The 16,798-nt window shown below is 45.4% G+C and overlaps 1 protein-coding gene across 9 annotated transcripts in view; it reads right to left on the reverse strand.

Annotated features, from left to right (window-relative positions):
* Positions 1-16,798, reverse strand: part of SUGP2 (SURP and G-patch domain containing 2) — a 33,653-nt gene that overhangs the window by 16,036 nt on the left and 819 nt on the right. For 6 of the 9 annotated variants that reach the window (XR_003518016.1, XR_003518019.2, XR_003518020.1 and 3 more), the window contains exons 2-4: positions 15,918-16,049; positions 10,290-11,894; positions 6,779-6,899 (exon numbers count right to left, since the gene is read on the reverse strand). Coding sequence is in view for 2 of the 9 variants with exons in the window: in XM_027583671.1 (XP_027439472.1) it covers positions 6,779-6,899; positions 10,290-11,894; positions 15,918-16,049 (1,858 nt within the window). In the remaining 7 variants the exon portion in view is untranslated. The remainder of the gene's footprint in view (positions 1-6,778; positions 6,900-10,289; positions 11,895-15,917; positions 16,050-16,798) is intronic. The other 3 variants (XR_003518021.1, XR_003518022.1, XR_003518017.1) reach the window with 2 other exon arrangements.

Below are 16,798 nucleotides of genomic sequence, written 5' to 3' on the forward strand. Positions count from 1 at the left end.
GGCAGCAGGCTACAGAAGAACGCCAGCACTGATGTGGACCACATGAATCCGCTTTGTGTACGTAGATCCACGTGCATTTGCTGTGCTCACAGAGGCCGAAAGAATATAAAGCTAACTAGCCCTGGGGAATGGACAGTAAGGGGCATGGAGGGAACTCACATACTCTTTACTTTGTTTTCCACTTCGTTAGCACCTTCTTTCAGCTCTACTAATCCTTCCCTTCTAGGGTCTGGACTTTTCTTGCCATTTCCTTCGGGCCATATGTGGTGAATGCTTACATTCACTCCATTTCTGACAAACGTGTCCCACGTTGCACTTTCCTCTACATATGGCTACAGCCGCATTCAGTGTGCAGAGCCCCCTGCTACCTCCTTCTGAAGAGTTCCTAAAGTCAGTTCTCATTCCCCTTCACTCAAAAGTTACTTAGAAGCAAGTTTTATTTTGGCTGTTGCTAGTTTTGACTTTTATGCATCGTGTAATGTGGCCCATGTGATATTCCTTTCCTGGGATGTGTGGAGAGTTTCTCTGGGACCTCACATGTAACAGGAGTTCATGAATGTTCAATTTCAATTTGTGTTCAAGAAGAATGACTACTGTTTGGTGGACAGGGCGGCATTTCAGGCGGCCTTCAGTCACCCTGACGTTAAGAGGCCACTTACTAGGTGCGGTTCCCAATCACCAGTGACAGGAGCCAGCCGGCTGCGTGAAGCAGGGTGCTGGCAGCACGGCGTACCGTGGGGGGTCCCTGGGGGGCAGCTCCATGCGCAGCTCTCAATGCTGCCATGTGCGGTTAAGGTCCGGCTGGGTCTGAGGACACAGACTGCACGCCGGCTCTGCTGCTGCCCCACACACTCTGCTGGGCCAACAGCAGCATCTTGCACCCTAACAAGCAAGGGTTCCCACATAAAGGAACAGACGGTCTGGTTCTCCTGTGAAACGCAGCCCCAGCAAGGGTACCCCTCACCCAGGGCAGAAAGCGGAGTCAGCACCCAGGTGACCCAGAGCCCCAGGATACAAGCCCCTTTCCCTGGAGAGTTCTGATGCCAAGTGCAGTCTGAGGATGTCAGTCTCCCCAGGTTCTAGTGGAACATAACATTAAGAGCACAGAACATTCACAAGCCAGCCTGCTGGGTTCAAATCCCACCATGGCCACTTATTAGCCACGAGATTTTCTGAACTTTTCTGTGCCTCAGTTCCTCTATCTGTAAGAGGGATCGATAGTAATAAATTACTTCATCACGTTGTTGTGAGGCTTGAGTTACACACTTTTCATTGTAAGGAAAATGCTTTAAATACTGTGTGGCATTCACTAACTGCTCAATAAGCATTAGCAAATCATCTTTACCTGTTTATGCCAATTCACTGTGTTCTAAATATTTTATTTAGATGACATCTACCCATTTCAGAGAATTATATTCAAGCCTCCTGCCATGATACAGATCAATCAATTCCTCTTATATTTCTAAGTGTTGTTTATTTACACAGCTCTAAGCTACTAGTTCAGGCATCAAGATTCCCAACTATTGGGGTGCCTGGCTGGCTCAGTCAGCTAAGCGTCTGACTTGGTTTCAGCTCAGGTCTTGATCTCAGGGTTGTGAGTTCGAGACCTGTGTTGGGCTCCACACTAAGTGTGGACGCTGCTACTTAAGAAAAAGAAAAGAAAAAAGATTCCCAACTGCTGGAACTACATGATGACTGTGCCTGGTCAGTAGCCTACTTTGCCCCCTTTTATGCTTTTCTCTGTTTTGTCTGAAATGACCTTTACATACTTTTTTTTTTTTTTTTGATAGCCTTTGCTTGGTATGTCATTTTCCGTTTTTTTTCCCCACTCTGTTTTATTTATCTCTGAGAGGAAGCAATGGTTGGTACTTTTAAACCCAAGTCCCTGGTAAAGGTGGCGCCACTGTACTCATTGCCTATTTGCCCTCCTTTTTAATTTTTTTTCCCTTTCTTGCTTTTCATTGGGATGAATACATTTTCTTTTTGACTTCACCCTCTATAGTAGTATGGAAGTTATAAATCCCACTTCTATGTCTTTACTGGCTAGTCAGATTAATATACATTTAAACTATTATTTTCTATGTTCAGAACTAGTCACTAGCTATATCCTTACACTTTTTTTTGTCAGAGAGAGAGGGAGAGGGAGAGAGAGCACAAGCAGGGGGAGCGGCAGGCAGAGGGAGAAGCAGGCTCCCCACTGAGCAAGGAGCCTGAAGCAGAATTTGATCCCAGGACCCTGGGATCATGACCTGAGCCAAAGGCAGATGCTTTAACTGACTGAGCCACGCAGGCGTCCCTATATCCTCACTTTTAGCAAGACAAGAACCTTAGTATCCACCTCTTTCCTGCTACTTACCACCTTACATTATCTAGATTATCTGGGGTTTTAGGGTCCACCCCCCCCCACCGCAGCATCAATTATTTAGATCTTGTATTTGCTTTGAGGCCCTTGGACAATCCTGCTGGGGCCAGCCAAGAGGGATTCAAGCCCCCCTGCTTTTTCCCGAGTCTGTAAACATTTGGACATGGTGGGCTGTCCCTGGAAGGCATAGTCCAGCAAGGGTCAGGACCATCCCACTCTGAAGGGACAACTTAGAAAATGGGAAAAACAAAGTGACATATTCTTTCACTTCTACATCTTACATCCTTAGGACCATTCTATGGGCCTGCTGCTTTGCAATCTCTCTCATGGAGAATGAAGGAAGCTTTGCGAACTGGTGCTCCTGACAAGGAAGCAAAGCTGCAGTGGGAGTCTGCACTACTACTGTTATTTTAGTGCACCCGAAGGTGCAGGCTGCCTCAGTGAGCGGCAATGGCCAGTTCTGTCCACAAGGCCCGGCTGTGAACAAACCCGTGTTTGCTCCTCCTTGTAGGGAGGTAGAAATCTCAAATCTCTGCTGTACCTTGAAGGGCTGAGAAAACGCAAAGCCTTCTTACACGTTTCCTAAGATCTGAACTTTTCATTTATTAACTAATAAAAAGAACCTAACACAGCACTGGAGCCTAGCAAGAAGGTGGTTTTCTGATGAGTGATTGAGAGGAGGGAGAGCTAAATCCTCATTTATCTTCGTAGGGCTTCAACAGTGATGGCTAAAACTGATAGATCAAGGAAGAGCAACACAGGCTTATCATCAAGAGATAATGTAGAAGTTTAAAATACCAAAAGAGACTGACTGCGAGAAGTAGAACTGGCATGGGAACTGGTCAAAGCGGAAACATTTTGCTTTTCTTAATTCAACTGATTTTTATAAACTACATACACGAACTCCTTTAAGAATTCTAATGTACACACCAAAGCCCTAACCTTACTAGTTTCTTATCATTCTTTCTTGGCACCGCATCTTTTCCTCTGATAGTCTCTGGTAATTCCTTCTGAAGGAGTTTTCCGGGAGTCAAGTCTGAGTCCAGCTCCCTAATCTCTTCTTCATCTGGGTCTATTCTAGCCAACCACTAGGATTTTTATTTCAACAATCACACTTTTCATTTCCAAGATCTTTAACAAGTTCTTTTCCAAAAACAAAAAGCTCCTGTTTCATGGATACAATATACTATCATCCACCAAAGACTGTTAACCACACACACATATTTTTAGACTAACTCTTTTTCTTATGGTAAATCTGTCTTCTCAGGTGTCAGCTCTATTTGTTGAGTTTGGTGACTTGTCTTCATGATGTTCATCTTCCTCAAATATTTGATTTCTAATTCAATGCTTATTTCTTTTTTTTTTTTAAGATTTTATTTATTTATTTGAGAGAGAGAGAGAATGAGAGATAGAGAGCATGAGAGGGAAGAGGGTCAGAGGGAGAAGCAGACTCCCTGCTGAGCAGGGAGCCCGATGTGGGACTCGATCCCGGGACTCCAGGATCATGACCTGAGCCGAAGGCAGTCGCTTAACCAACTGAGCCACCCAGGCGCCCCTCAATGCTTATTTCTAATTCTGTACCCCACCTCCCATATGTACAATTCTGGTTATGGTTTTGTCTGTTACACTGCCCATCAGTGATCATGAGCCTGGTTGGTCATGATGCAGAGGCACATGTCCCCAGTCTTCTCGGGGTCCCCTTTCCCTCCAGCCCAATCACCTGGAAATTGCCCCTGGGCCTTTCAAGTCTGGAGAGTACTTTACCCAAGAGGGTTTGGTCTCTGCTTTCACCTGTCAATCTGAGGCTATCTAGCTTCCTTCCTTCAGCACGCACACTGATTGAGAGCAAGAACCTGGATGAGAATCTCGACTCTATCTTACTAGCTTTGCACTCTTTAGGTAAAAGGCCTCTTTGAGCCTCAAGTCTCCTATCTGTAAAATACGGATGACAACATACCTGCCTCACAAGGTTTATGAGGGAGGATTCAGTCAGCTAGTGCTTAAATCAGAAAAGCGCTGAGAATAGTACCAAGTGCAGAGAAAGCAAAAAGTGTTTGATAATAAAGTTTTCAATAAATTATGATGGAATGATTTGCTTATTGGGCTGTTTTTTTTTTTAACTTTTAGGTTATATGCCCACCTCATTCTAAATATGAAAATAGGACAAATGAGTCTGAGAATTCTGTAAAAATAAAACCATATAAGCTCCAACCCTTCCCCGTGGTAAATCATGCTGGTTAAGACCAAAACTCTAGCCCTGTTACACGGCAATTTATGCCTTTCAAGCATTTTTACTAATTACAACAGCAAGAATACTGAGTCCAGTATGGGTGCAATATTGATCACACAAGACCTGAATAGACACAAAAAGAGGAACTACAACTAGACGTATAATGAGGAAACAAAATCTTTGTTAATTAACAAACGAATACGAGGTAAAACTTCACACCATGAAATTATCTTTAAGTCAAAACACAGGTTAGGGCATGGCATGCTTACAGAGTGGCAGCACGTTGTCAACTGGGACAGATAACCCACAGTAAGTAACCTGATGATAAAGAGCAATGGCTTCCACCAGGGGCAACTCCTGCCCCCAGTGGCCAGTGTCTGGGATGGAGGATTCTACCGGCATCCAGTGTAAGGGGAAAGGCCAAGGATGCTACTAAATATCCTGCAAAGCGCAGGACAGTCCCCACCAGAGGATTATCCAGTTTCAAAGGTCAATCATGCGCAGCTGAGAAAAAGTAATAGAGATCAAAGGCCTGTAAAGTTAATTTTCTCCTTAACCCAGCAATTTCACTCCCAGATACTACCCTAATAAACTGCTAGAAATGTAGACAGAAATAAACAGAAAACATTGTTCATCATAATGGTATTTACGGTAGGGAAAAACTGGAAAGAATCTAAGAACTCATCAATGGGCAATGGTTGAGTATGCTAGGGTACCTGTGTACAAAGGAAGAGCACGTACCCACTGCTAAAGGGACAGTGATGTTAGGTTTGAAACCTAGGACACACTGAGAGGGAGAAGTGGGGGAGCTCTGAGTGACAGTATCTTTATCTTAGTACTTTTTTCTATTTTTACAAAGGACATATGCCACTTTTATGATTTAAAAAAAAGTCAGGGGCGCCTGGGTGGCTTAGCTGGTTGAGCATCTGACTCTTGGTTTTGGCTCAGGTCATGATCTCGGGGTCCTGGGATTGAGCCCTGCGTCAGGCTCTGTGCTCAGTGCGGAGTCTGCTGGAAATTGTCTCCCTCTCCCTCTGTTCCCCCCCTGCTCACGTGCTCTCTCTCTCTAATAAATAATAAAATCTTTAAATAAACAAATAAAATCAATCTTTAAAAAAAGTTAAAGTCTGAACATTTTCCACTTGCAGCCATCTAGAGATAATCCTAAACACACAAGAAAATAGGCTGCATTAAGCCATTCACTGAAGCAGTTTGAAACAGTATACAATCAAAATCATTCTGTAAGTCTAACCAGAGAGGGATGGCTAACTAAACTCTGGCCACCTCCTCTATGGATTAATAAACGCAGCTGTCTGAAAATGTTTATGAAAGATAAAAAATACGAGCATTTTCCTGTGTTATCTAAAATGAGCAGAAAAAATAAATACATAAACCCCAAAAGAGCAGGATATATCATATCATAGTAAAATCACAGCTATATTAAAAACCCAAATAGCCCTCAGTCGGCAGAGAGACTGGAAGAAAAACAGGCAAAACTGGCAGTAGATGTCGGTGGGCATACGAGGGGCTTCCCCCTACTTTCTGTTGTTCTCAACTTCCTCTAATAAGCAAATACTGCATTTATGCTGAAAACTTTAATTTTTTTTTTAATTTATTTATTTGACAGAGATATAGTGAGAGAGGGAACACAAGCAGGGGGAGTAGGAGAGGGAGAAGCAGGCTTCCCGCTGAGCAGGGAGCCCAATGCAGGGCTCGATCCCAGGACCCCGGGATCATGACCTGAGCCAAAGGCAGATGCTTAACGACTGAGCCACCCAGACGCCCCTGAAAACTATAATTTTAAAAACTTGCTCTATTCGTGTGAAGAGGCAGTAAGGCAAAAGGAGAAGAGAGTTGAACAAACAGTAGCAGTAAGTCACGAACAACTGCTGTAACCCATCCCTTATCTTCATGTGCTCTCTGCATGCACCTCTCATCTCATCCTTAAGCCAGCACAGAGGCACAAGGGGCTCCCTGACCGGACAAGAGAAGGCCACATGGCAGGGGGTGGCAGCAGGGCTGGGAATTGAATGTCGGTGAACCCGACCCTCTCTCATGCTGTTCCCACTGGCTAACACCATTCCTCAAAATTAATACCTCACCCTCTGCGTCGGACACCATCAAGACACAAATTTTGCCATGTGTTCTATGGGAGGGATTCAGAGGGCCAACGTTTAAAGACCTACCAGTAAGCAGGGTCCTCCTTGAGAAGGGCTCTCTCTTTGGGAGATAGGCTGCCTCCGACAACACGAGTGACCAGCTGGTCGATTGTGTCCACCACCTTGTGATCCGCTCGCTGGGGGACTGCTGGAACACACAAAAGGGCTTTTCTGAGAAACACACTGGACCACATGGGGCCTGGGATGGCCAGGACGGAGTCAGAGGCTTAGGATGGAACCTAAGCAGGCACCAATGACCAAAATCCTCATTCAAGAGAAATCAGCATTGAAAAGAGGAGAGCAGCATGGTATTCTAAAAACCAATACCCAAAATAGCATCCCAAAAGACAGAACAGCATAACCACTAGAAGAGAAAGTCACAAGCTTATAGCGACTGTTCAGAGAAATATATGCATATATTCTACAGAAGAAAATTATAGTAGCAATTCTGTTCTGCTTGTCAGGTACCGCTTAACTGGAATGTTCATATTAAATGAAAAACATAAAGATATAAAATGTAACTTGGTAGGGCGCCTGGGTGGCTCAGTCGTTAAGTGTCTGCCTTTGGCTCAGGTCACGATCCCCGGATCCTGGGATCGAGCCCCACATTGGGCTCCTTGCTCCGCGGGAAGCCTGCTTCTCCCTCTCCCACTCCCCCTGCTTGTGTTCCCTCTCTTGCTGTGTCTCTCTCTGTCAAATAAATAAATAAAATCTTAAAAAAAAAAGTAACTCAGTATAAAATACATAAAAAAAATCTAGATTATGATTCCCAATATGAAGGAGGGAAGAAAAGATACAGAAATACGGACACGTGGAGAAAAAAAAGAAGGAAGTATGTCAGACTGTTAATCGATATTATCTATGGGTAGATTTAGCAGAGACTTCATTTTCTTTGTGCTTTATAAAAAATAAATATGCACGTGTTTTATAATCAGAAAACATACATATAAATTTGCAAAGAAAAATTCCCTAATCAAAAAAGTCAGTGGCCTTAGGATAGATGTTCACAGAAAATATTTGCTGAATACATGAAAAGAAAAACATTTCTTAAAGTGTCAATTTCTTTCAATATGAAGTGTGTGTTTTTTCTTTTTAAGTAGGGTCCAGGCCCAGTGTGGAGCCCAACAAGGGGCTTGAACTCAGGACCCTGAGAGCAAGACCTGAGCTGAGATCAAAAGTCAGATGTTTGAGCCACCCAGACGCGCCCCTCCTTAATGAGTTTCAATTTACAATGCCACTGGCAACACAGAGGAGCAGCTGGCCCTCAATTAATAAGACTGTTTAGTTTTCTGATATTTGCTAGTTTTAATTGCACAGAATGGTCTGTTTGTTTAGTCATTCGATAAAAACCACTCCTGAACTGGAGAGGTTTTCCAGTTTGTTCTGTGGGGTTAACTGCACTGTCCAGTCCTTGCTTATGTTTGAGTTGCAGCTTTAAACTTTTTTTTAAGATTTTTTTTATTTAGTTATTTGACAGAGAAAGATAAAGCGAGAGGGGAACACAAGCAGGGGGAGTGGGAGAGGGAGAAGCAGGCCTCCTGCTGAGCAGGGAGCCCGATGCGATGTGGGGCTCGATCCCAGAACCCTGGGATCATAACCTGAGCCGAAGGCAGACGCTTAACGACTGAGCCACCCAGGCGACCCAGCTTTAAACTTATTTTAAACCTCAGTGTGAGCTCTTTACACCGGCTAAATGGATTCTTCAATTGTCATGCTATTGCAATTATTTCCCTTTTGAAACTTTTTTTTTTTTTGTTATCGGCTCTCATCCTACAGAATTGCTGGTTTTACACAATCTTACCAAAGAATAAAAGGTTCAGGGTTGGAAGCTTTGAAAAACAACGTATTTGTGGATCACTCCAACCATCTCTCGTGAAGGTAACCATTAGCAAGTGTCCCAGTCTTGGCCCCACAATCCTCTTCCCCTGACCATATTCTATAGAGAAGAACTAAAAAATAAAAAATAACAATAGTGGTAACCAAAACATTCAATGGAAGATGTCATCTCCACATTTCAGACAGTAATGGAGGCAGTGGCAGGGCATACCCCATCAGACACGGGCACTGGTGCCATCTACCTGCTGTCCAGACAGCCCAGGCCTGCAGACGTCAGTTACAAGGGAACCCAGCTCTGCTCAGCCTCAGAGGCCTCTAGTAAAAGGCAGCACAGTCCCACATCAAGGGAAGGATGAAGTAATTTACGTTAGGTCAGTATCATGATGCAGCAAATGCTGTTGAAACACAGAAAAAGGCCTTTGATGATCCTATAAAAGAATAGACTGTAGTGTTTTCAACACAGCAAGACTGTTGCTGTGGGTGCACTCGCATAGCAACAAAACCAGAAATAGTGGTGGGCAACTTTAGGTTATGGGTGTTTTTTTCCTCCTTCAAACAACGTTCTTCAGTATGACACTGACTTTCCACTCCCCCACTATGAGAGGCGTGGGGAGGAGGGGTCCTGCTTCAGCCCTGAGCCCACTTCTGGAAGGCTCCCTCTCCAGGAGTAGGTGTGGCTGCCCATCCACGGTGGGACCTACCCAGTGCCTGATGTAATCAGGGCTGCATAAGGGTGTAGAGGAGTGAAGAGATTCAGGGACAAACAAGGCTTTCCCACTTGGCTGGGGCAATGGAAGCTGAAACCTGCCTTGTGGGGAAAGGGACTTCCTCCTGAGGTAAAGGGGGGGAAAGTGCTTCATCACTGGTCACATGGGCACCACATATGCTCATGACCTCTGGGATGTCTGGGCTAGGAAAGCATCCAACCTGGGTGCTAAGAGGGAGAGGACACCAAACAGCCAAATGTTTATAATACCTCTGGGTTTTTTTTTTTAGTATTACCTCTTTCTTGGCCTTTCTGGAACCTCCCCAAAGCTGACTCGTTCACTGTAGGTTACCAGATGTACCTACTTGATCTATCGACTTTTAGCCGTTCTAGAAAAGTGAGTGGGTAGAAAGGTGCTTCTATTACCTGGGCTGACATGGCTAATCTCTGCTGGTCCCTTAAACATGGCCTCCCCAACTCCCCTGGGCTAGGGTCTCTTCCATTCCCGTAATCCTGGCACAGGAGGAGCTGGGTTTTGTGACTTCTGTCCCTTAGGAGCCTGGGGACTCCCCAGAGACAGTGTCCAGTGTTTACTTTCCCCTCTACTAATACCTTAGGGTGGGGGAAGGGAGATTCTGTAACAAGGGCTTCTTAACCTTGGCTGCAGGATGGTACAATCCCCCCAGAAAGCACAGGCAGAACTGTGTACAAATATGTGTGCATTTTTCCTGGCAAGGGCCACAGCTTTTGATCAGATTCCCAAAGGAATCTGTGACCCAGAAATGTCTAAAGACTTCTGTGGTAGACAGAAGATTCCTAATATATGCTTTCAGAATGAATAGCAGACATGCACCCCGGCCAATATGAGTTTTCTACTAAAACTGTTTCCAGTTGGCTAAAAAACTTCTGTGCAAAAATCTCAAATAAGACACATTACAAGAAAACATGAAAAACAAACTAATCACAATAAATAGGAACTTCCAGTGCCTTCCTTACCATCACTCACACCACTCGGAGCCTTGGCCTGAATTTCCAGTTTGGCAGGAGGAACCATTTTCTCCTCCTCTTGGGTTGGCTCAGGTTCAGCCTTCTTGACCTGGAGTGGACACCCACTGCTGACCAGCCAGGCCTTCAGGTGATCAATGTATTCTCTCCCAAACAGAGTAGAGTCTTCGAAATTTGGAAATGCGGCAGGAGAGGGAGCTATATCTTGGAGGCCCACGGCTTCCAAGATTTTCTCTTGCCGGAAAGAAGAGGCCAAGGAGAAAGTCTGTCCCAAAAGAGCTAAAGATTTCCGGCAGAGAGAATTGGTGGTCTCCAGGGCAATAGCCAAGTCCAGGGGGTTACTGAGGGTCTTCATCTTGACACTCAGCTCATAAGCATTGCACGCCATGAGCAGGGGTGTTACACTCTTCAGGAGCCGGTCTTGAAGCCTCATTATGTACTTGTCGAAGGGCTTTATGATTTCAAAAAAGCAATTTTTGGTCTTCACAGCACCTTTGTCTAAAAGCATGTTTAAAAACTCGTTATCAACTCTGGGTGTTTTCAAAGCAGAGTGCTTTAAAAATTTGATAGTAAAAAAGCAAAAATCTCTGTGCTCTGGTTTTAAGGAGCATTTGAATGAAGCAAGCATTTTAGCACAGGTTTCGGTTTCAAGTTCAAAGAGAGTCTGGAAAAGCTGGGAAAATTTAACATCATCTTTTATAGTATGGAATCCTGCCCATTTGATTATTTCTATCCCAAATCTTGAAAAAACATCAGACTTATCTATGAGGTCAAAGCTCATCTTTCTTCTGGGGAGCCGAATATCCTTCAGATTGAGCCCCAAAGGGATCTGAGTGGGAAACTGGATATCTTCTGTCCCTGGGTTTGTCCCCAGGGTCACATCAGGACTTGAGGTGGTTTTCTGGATTTGGTTGGTGCCCTGAGTTTTGGGAGTAATACGATTTACAGTGGGTACTTTCTTTGTGCTCACGCTTCTTAGTGTGACAAGTTTCCCGACTCCCCCTTTAGTTGGAAGCAGGCCCTGAGTCTCTCCCTTCCCTAAAAGGGCCCCTTCCTGGTCAACGATGTTTAGACCTCGGCCTCTGCCCTGGACTTGGGCACTGCCCCTAAGCACAGAGTCTGCCTCCCCTGGACGGTCCACGTCGTAATCCCGACTCTCTTTCTCCAAACACTCTTTCTCAATCAGCCTGGAGGAACCAAAATCCCCCAGTAGTGCAGAAGGACCAAAATTATACTCCTGTGACCAAGGGGATTCTTGAGAAACGGGGTGGGCAAAGTCTTGTTCCCAAGAGCCACGGAGTGCAAATTTCCAGTCCTGAGAACGGAAATGTCCCAATTTCCGGTGGCCAAAAACCTGGTCTCGGGAATCAGGGTGGGAAAATTCCAGATCCCGGCCACACTCTTTGCGAAAGTAGTTGTCTTCACTTACAGAAGGATTGCTTGATCTGAAGGAAGGTCCTGGAAACACATCACCTCTCAGGCTTTCTCTTCCAGTGTCTCGAGGGTGGGCTACAGATCCAGCCAGAGTATATCTGCTGTCACTAGGAATGTCATCATACATATCTGCTCTGGCTCTTGGGACCGTCCTTAGAAGATCTGAAATAGATGATCCAAAGAGGAACAAAAAGGTAATTTAGACCAGAGGTCGCAAAAAGACAGTCCACACACCACCAACCAGCAGGGGTCCTTTATTTGCCAGAATGCATTTTAGAAATTTGTGTTTGTTTCTAACATTTAAAATGTGTGTGGCTTTATTTAAAAATCTGGATTTACAACTTCTAAAAACAGAATACCTACAAGCACCGGGCCTGCATGTGCCTGGATGATAGTACAGAGGCTGGGCAGTGGTGCTCCTCACTCACTCAGCCTTCTTGTCCGGGCTCTGCAGGCATCTGTTTTATTTTTTTTTTTTTTTATTTTTTTTTTTTAAAGATTTTATTTATTTATTTGAGAGAGAGAGAATGAGAGATAGAGAGCATGAGAGGGAAGAGGGTCAGAGGGAGAAGCAGACTCCCCGCTGAGCGGGGACCCCGATGCGGGACTCGATCCCGGGACTCCAGGATCATGACCTGAGCCGAAGGCAGTCGCTTAACCAACTGAGCCACCCAGGCGCCCAGGCATCTGTTTTATAAGCCCTCTTTCTGACTCAGGAAAGGGTGTCTGGTCCCCAAATAACCTGGGCTTCTTTATTACAACTGGAACACTTGTACATTTCTACTTCTAGCACACAGTAGACAGTTTCTCTGGAGGCTGCCTGCCCCCCCTGCCTTTGAGGAGAAAGTGTTAGATCACAGTGCCACTAAGGCAGGAGCCATGTCTGACACCACACCCACCACAGCCAACCACAGCTGAGCATCTGACCGAAAGGTGGCAGAGAGGCTCCCCGCAAAGGTCCACTGGGCCAACCAATCCTCTGAAAAAAGAGAGACTAAAACAGATGAGAGAGGACACAAAAGCTACACAACCTGCAGCAAGAGAGGCCACAATGAAAACTGAACAGTATGTGTAGAAATGAGAAAACAGAAATGAGAAAAATAGGAACCTAAACTTGTTTTTGCTTATTCACACATAAACTCTGTAAGAAACCAGGAACATGGGAACAGCAGGCCTCAGGGAGACTTTGCAGAGTAGCGTTCTAATTTTCTAGCTTATGAATCAAAATATTACCTAGTCAAGAAGTCAAATAAAAGGGAGAGAGAGGCCAGGAAGTAGTAATGGGCCAAGAGCCCACAAGAAGCTAAAGCTTTGTATAAACCCAATTTATTTGTTCAACAAGTACTCGCTGAGCAACTACTGTGTGTGGGCACTGCTCTAGCCAATGGAATTATATAGCAGGGAAAGGAGACAACAAAATCCCTACTCTTCGGATTTATCAGTTGAGGGAGCCAAATAAACAAAAATCCATCACATGTATGAAAGTGCCAATAAGAAATATCAAGCAAGCAGGAACTTGAAGAGGGAGAGCCGTTTTCAGACAGGCTGGCCAAGGAGAGCTGCTCTGACAACAATGTATCTGTGCAGAGAGGCCTGGTGTCAGGGGCCAGACTGTGCAGTTACAGGGGAAGCCTTCCAGGCAGAGGGAGCATCAGGACAAAGCCCTGGGGTAAGACTAGCAGGGAACAAGTGTAGCCAGAATGGAAGACAGTAATGGGGGCAAAGTGGTAAGAAGGTGGTTCCTAAACTCTACTGCACACTAGAGTCCTTGGGGATCCCCAGGCATTCTGATTTAATTAATTGGGATGGGGTGTGTCCTGGGCGTGAGGGTTTTTAAAGGGTCCCCAGGGGGCTGTCTAGGTGGCTCAGTCGGCTGAGTGTCAGACTTTTGATTTTGGCTCATGATCTTAGGTTCATGATATTGAGCTCCACGTTGGGCTCCACACTCATTGTGGAGTCTGCTTGTCCCTCTCCTTCCCCCTCTGCCCCTCCCCATGCACATGACTGTGCTCTCTAGCTTGTGCGCTCTTGCTCTCTCTAAAAATAAGTAATAAATAAATAAAATCTTAAAGGGTCTCCAGATGATTCCAACAAGCAGCAAAGTTAAGGAACCACTATGCTAGAGGATGTGAACAGAATGGGGGTAACAGATCTAGTCAGGCCCTCAATGGAACTCTACAGTTTACTTTGAACAAGATGGAAAGCCATGAAGGGGTTCAGAGAAAAGGGGCGACCTCACAGGCTAGTGCAGGGAACTGACCACCAGGTACAAGAGTGGATATGGATGTTCCAGCAAAAAGTCCACGGGGATAATCCAGGTATTGATGGCTATTGCTGGCAGGGTTAGGGCAGTAGCATTAGGAAGAGTGGTGGATGAAGTCTGCACAATGGGGATTTTCAGATGCCTTGTAAAGCAATACAGACTAGAACAGACACAGTGAAAGGCCAATCGATGGACTTTGCTTATTCACAGGGCTAGGCCCTGTGACAAAGTGGTGGTTCAGGAACCATCTAGCATCCTGCTGGTTTCCTAGTACAGCTCCTACCCCCCATCTTTCTTGAGGAGACTAAGACACATATTGACGTTTGAGTCTCTAGATAAAAATAAACCAAGATTTAAATCTCCAGATATATATGCGTGTGTGTGTGTGTGTGTGTGTATATATATATATATAAAATATATATGCATACACATAAGCATGTGTGTACACATGTATCAATATGTGAGTATTTAGGATTACATAAACATATCATAGAAGAACTGAAGGATTCACAAAACACCACGGATATGGTTACCTCTGAGGAGTAAGGAAGCACCTAAAGACTTTTACATTATACTCCTAACTACTGTGTGTTTTTTTCAATTTTATTTATTTGCCAGACAGAGTGCATGTGTGTGCACACAAGCAGGGGGAGCAGCAGAGGGAGAAGCAGGCTCCCCACTGACCAGAGCCTGATGTGGGATCCCAGGACCCTGGGATCATGAACTGAGCTGAATGAAGGCAGATGCTTAACTGACTGAGCCACTCAGGTGCCCCATACTCCTACTTCTTAATTCTTCCAATCCCTTACAATGGGAAGGTTTTTGTGTAAAAATACTCAAGCATTTTTTAAAAATTTAGAATCTGAAAACAGCTTCTAGGCTTTCGTTTCTCCACATCCAAAGTACACAAGTTATCCCTGCCCCAAGCACTTAGACTCACTCAGTCAACACTGAGGAAGTTTCCTCAGTGGAAACTGGCTCAGAGGCTGGTGCAGGGAGCAGCACAGGCCCAAAGGAGGCCTGGAGGAGGCTGGCCCACCTCAAAAAAGGGAGTGCTCAGGGGCTGGAAGAGCAATCAAATCAACCTCAAAGCCCGCAGGAGCTTCCTGGAGGAAGGCATGTGCAAGCTGGGTCTTAGTGCCCCAGAGACTTAACCAGGCTGGGCTGGGCTGGGGAGGGATTCGAAGCACAAACAGGCAGCACAGTGTCACTGAAACATGAGCCCCAAAGGCAGGACATGAAGGCTAGGAGCCTTATGTGGCATGGTGAGGAACCTCCCTGTCATCCTGCAAACAATGTGTGCACCATTTTTGATGCTGCTGGCCTGACATTTCGAAACTTTCCAAGGGGAATGTTTTCAGGCAAGGCCTACACTTGGCAACCTCCCATGCCCTCGTCTTGTACACAACACTATTAACTATTACCTGGTTGTTCCTGCACTTGTCTGAGGATATAACCCCAAAATGGGGCGCCTCAGGAGTCCAAGTAGGGCCTTGACCCAGCAAAGGGTGGCATTAGTAGATCTGTCGGGGAGGCCGATTTGAGGGGAATGGAACCAGAAGCTGAGAGACCGTTCAGGAGATTACTGCAATAATCCAGGCGAGAACTAGTAAGAGCTCAAATCTGGGCAGGGGTGGTGGGGATGAAGCCAGGAGATTGATTCAAGAACCCTTCTTTAGGTGGGGGAGGATGCCTGGGGCAGAGAAGCTTCAGATAATGACCATACCCACTTCTGCATAATGATTTGACAGGTAGACCAACAGATAACTTTATCTCTCCTTAACAAATAAGGAAGGTAGGATCCGAGGCGAGGCAGCCAGCGTTGAATAGTTTCCCCAAGGCATTGATATCCTCCTGCCCTTACTCTAAAAGAATGCCCAATAGCTACCCTCCCCCCAAAGAAACCAAGTGCTTTAATTCACCTTGAGCTTTAAACTGAAGAGCTTCACCTACGGCCTCACCACTGGGGTCCATGTGATATCGGTTAGCTTTTTCTTGCAATACAGCATCAAAAGTCTCCTGTGCAATTCGCCTAGCTGCCATGTTTCTCTGACCTGTAGCGAGAGGGGAAAAAAAGACACTAAGAATGACAACTAACGCTCACACAGCCTGCTCAATTTCACCTAATCCTCAAAGTGATGAGACAGTAATCTATAATTGAACATGGTGCTTCAGAGGGAGGCCAGATTATTTTAAGGGGTCTTCTGCCCTCACGGAGCTCACAGGTGTGTTGGTTAGAAGGAGCAAAGCAAGCCCTGCGATCTTGTCTAAGATCTATCAATCTATATTGCCTCTCTGAGCCTATTTCCTCAGAATCCCTATCTGTTGGGGTTTACTGGAGAACTGCAATGAAGCAACACACACAACTGAATGTAACAGGGAGGAGGGGAGGAGCATAACCCACGCAAATGGTGCTTAGGAGAGACGCGATCTTTCCCGTTTCTATTTTCCTATTTTATAGACTCGCAAAGAGGCTCTGACAACTGACCTGCCCTCTGAGAACAGCCTCTCAACAAGTGAGCGTTAGAATCCCTGACCAGTGACAGAGCTCGCTCTGTACTAGGTCCTCTTGTAGGAAAAGGACTCTCACAATCTCGTTTACTTCTTCCAACAACCCAGTGAAAAGCGGGTCCTGTTAGGAATGACATTATACAGAAGAAGAGAAAGACTCGGACTAAGTGACCCACCCAAGGTCAGAGAGCCCAGACCGGAACCTGGAAAACAGGGCACTGGTAGTGGGGACAAAGCCCTGAAGACTGACTAGAAAACGACTGAAAGCAACGCTGAGGAACCCAGTGGCTGC

The sequence above is a fragment of the Zalophus californianus genome, chromosome 1, assembly GCF_009762305.2.
Source record: "Zalophus californianus isolate mZalCal1 chromosome 1, mZalCal1.pri.v2, whole genome shotgun sequence".
Taxonomy (NCBI): domain Eukaryota; kingdom Metazoa; phylum Chordata; class Mammalia; order Carnivora; family Otariidae; genus Zalophus; species Zalophus californianus.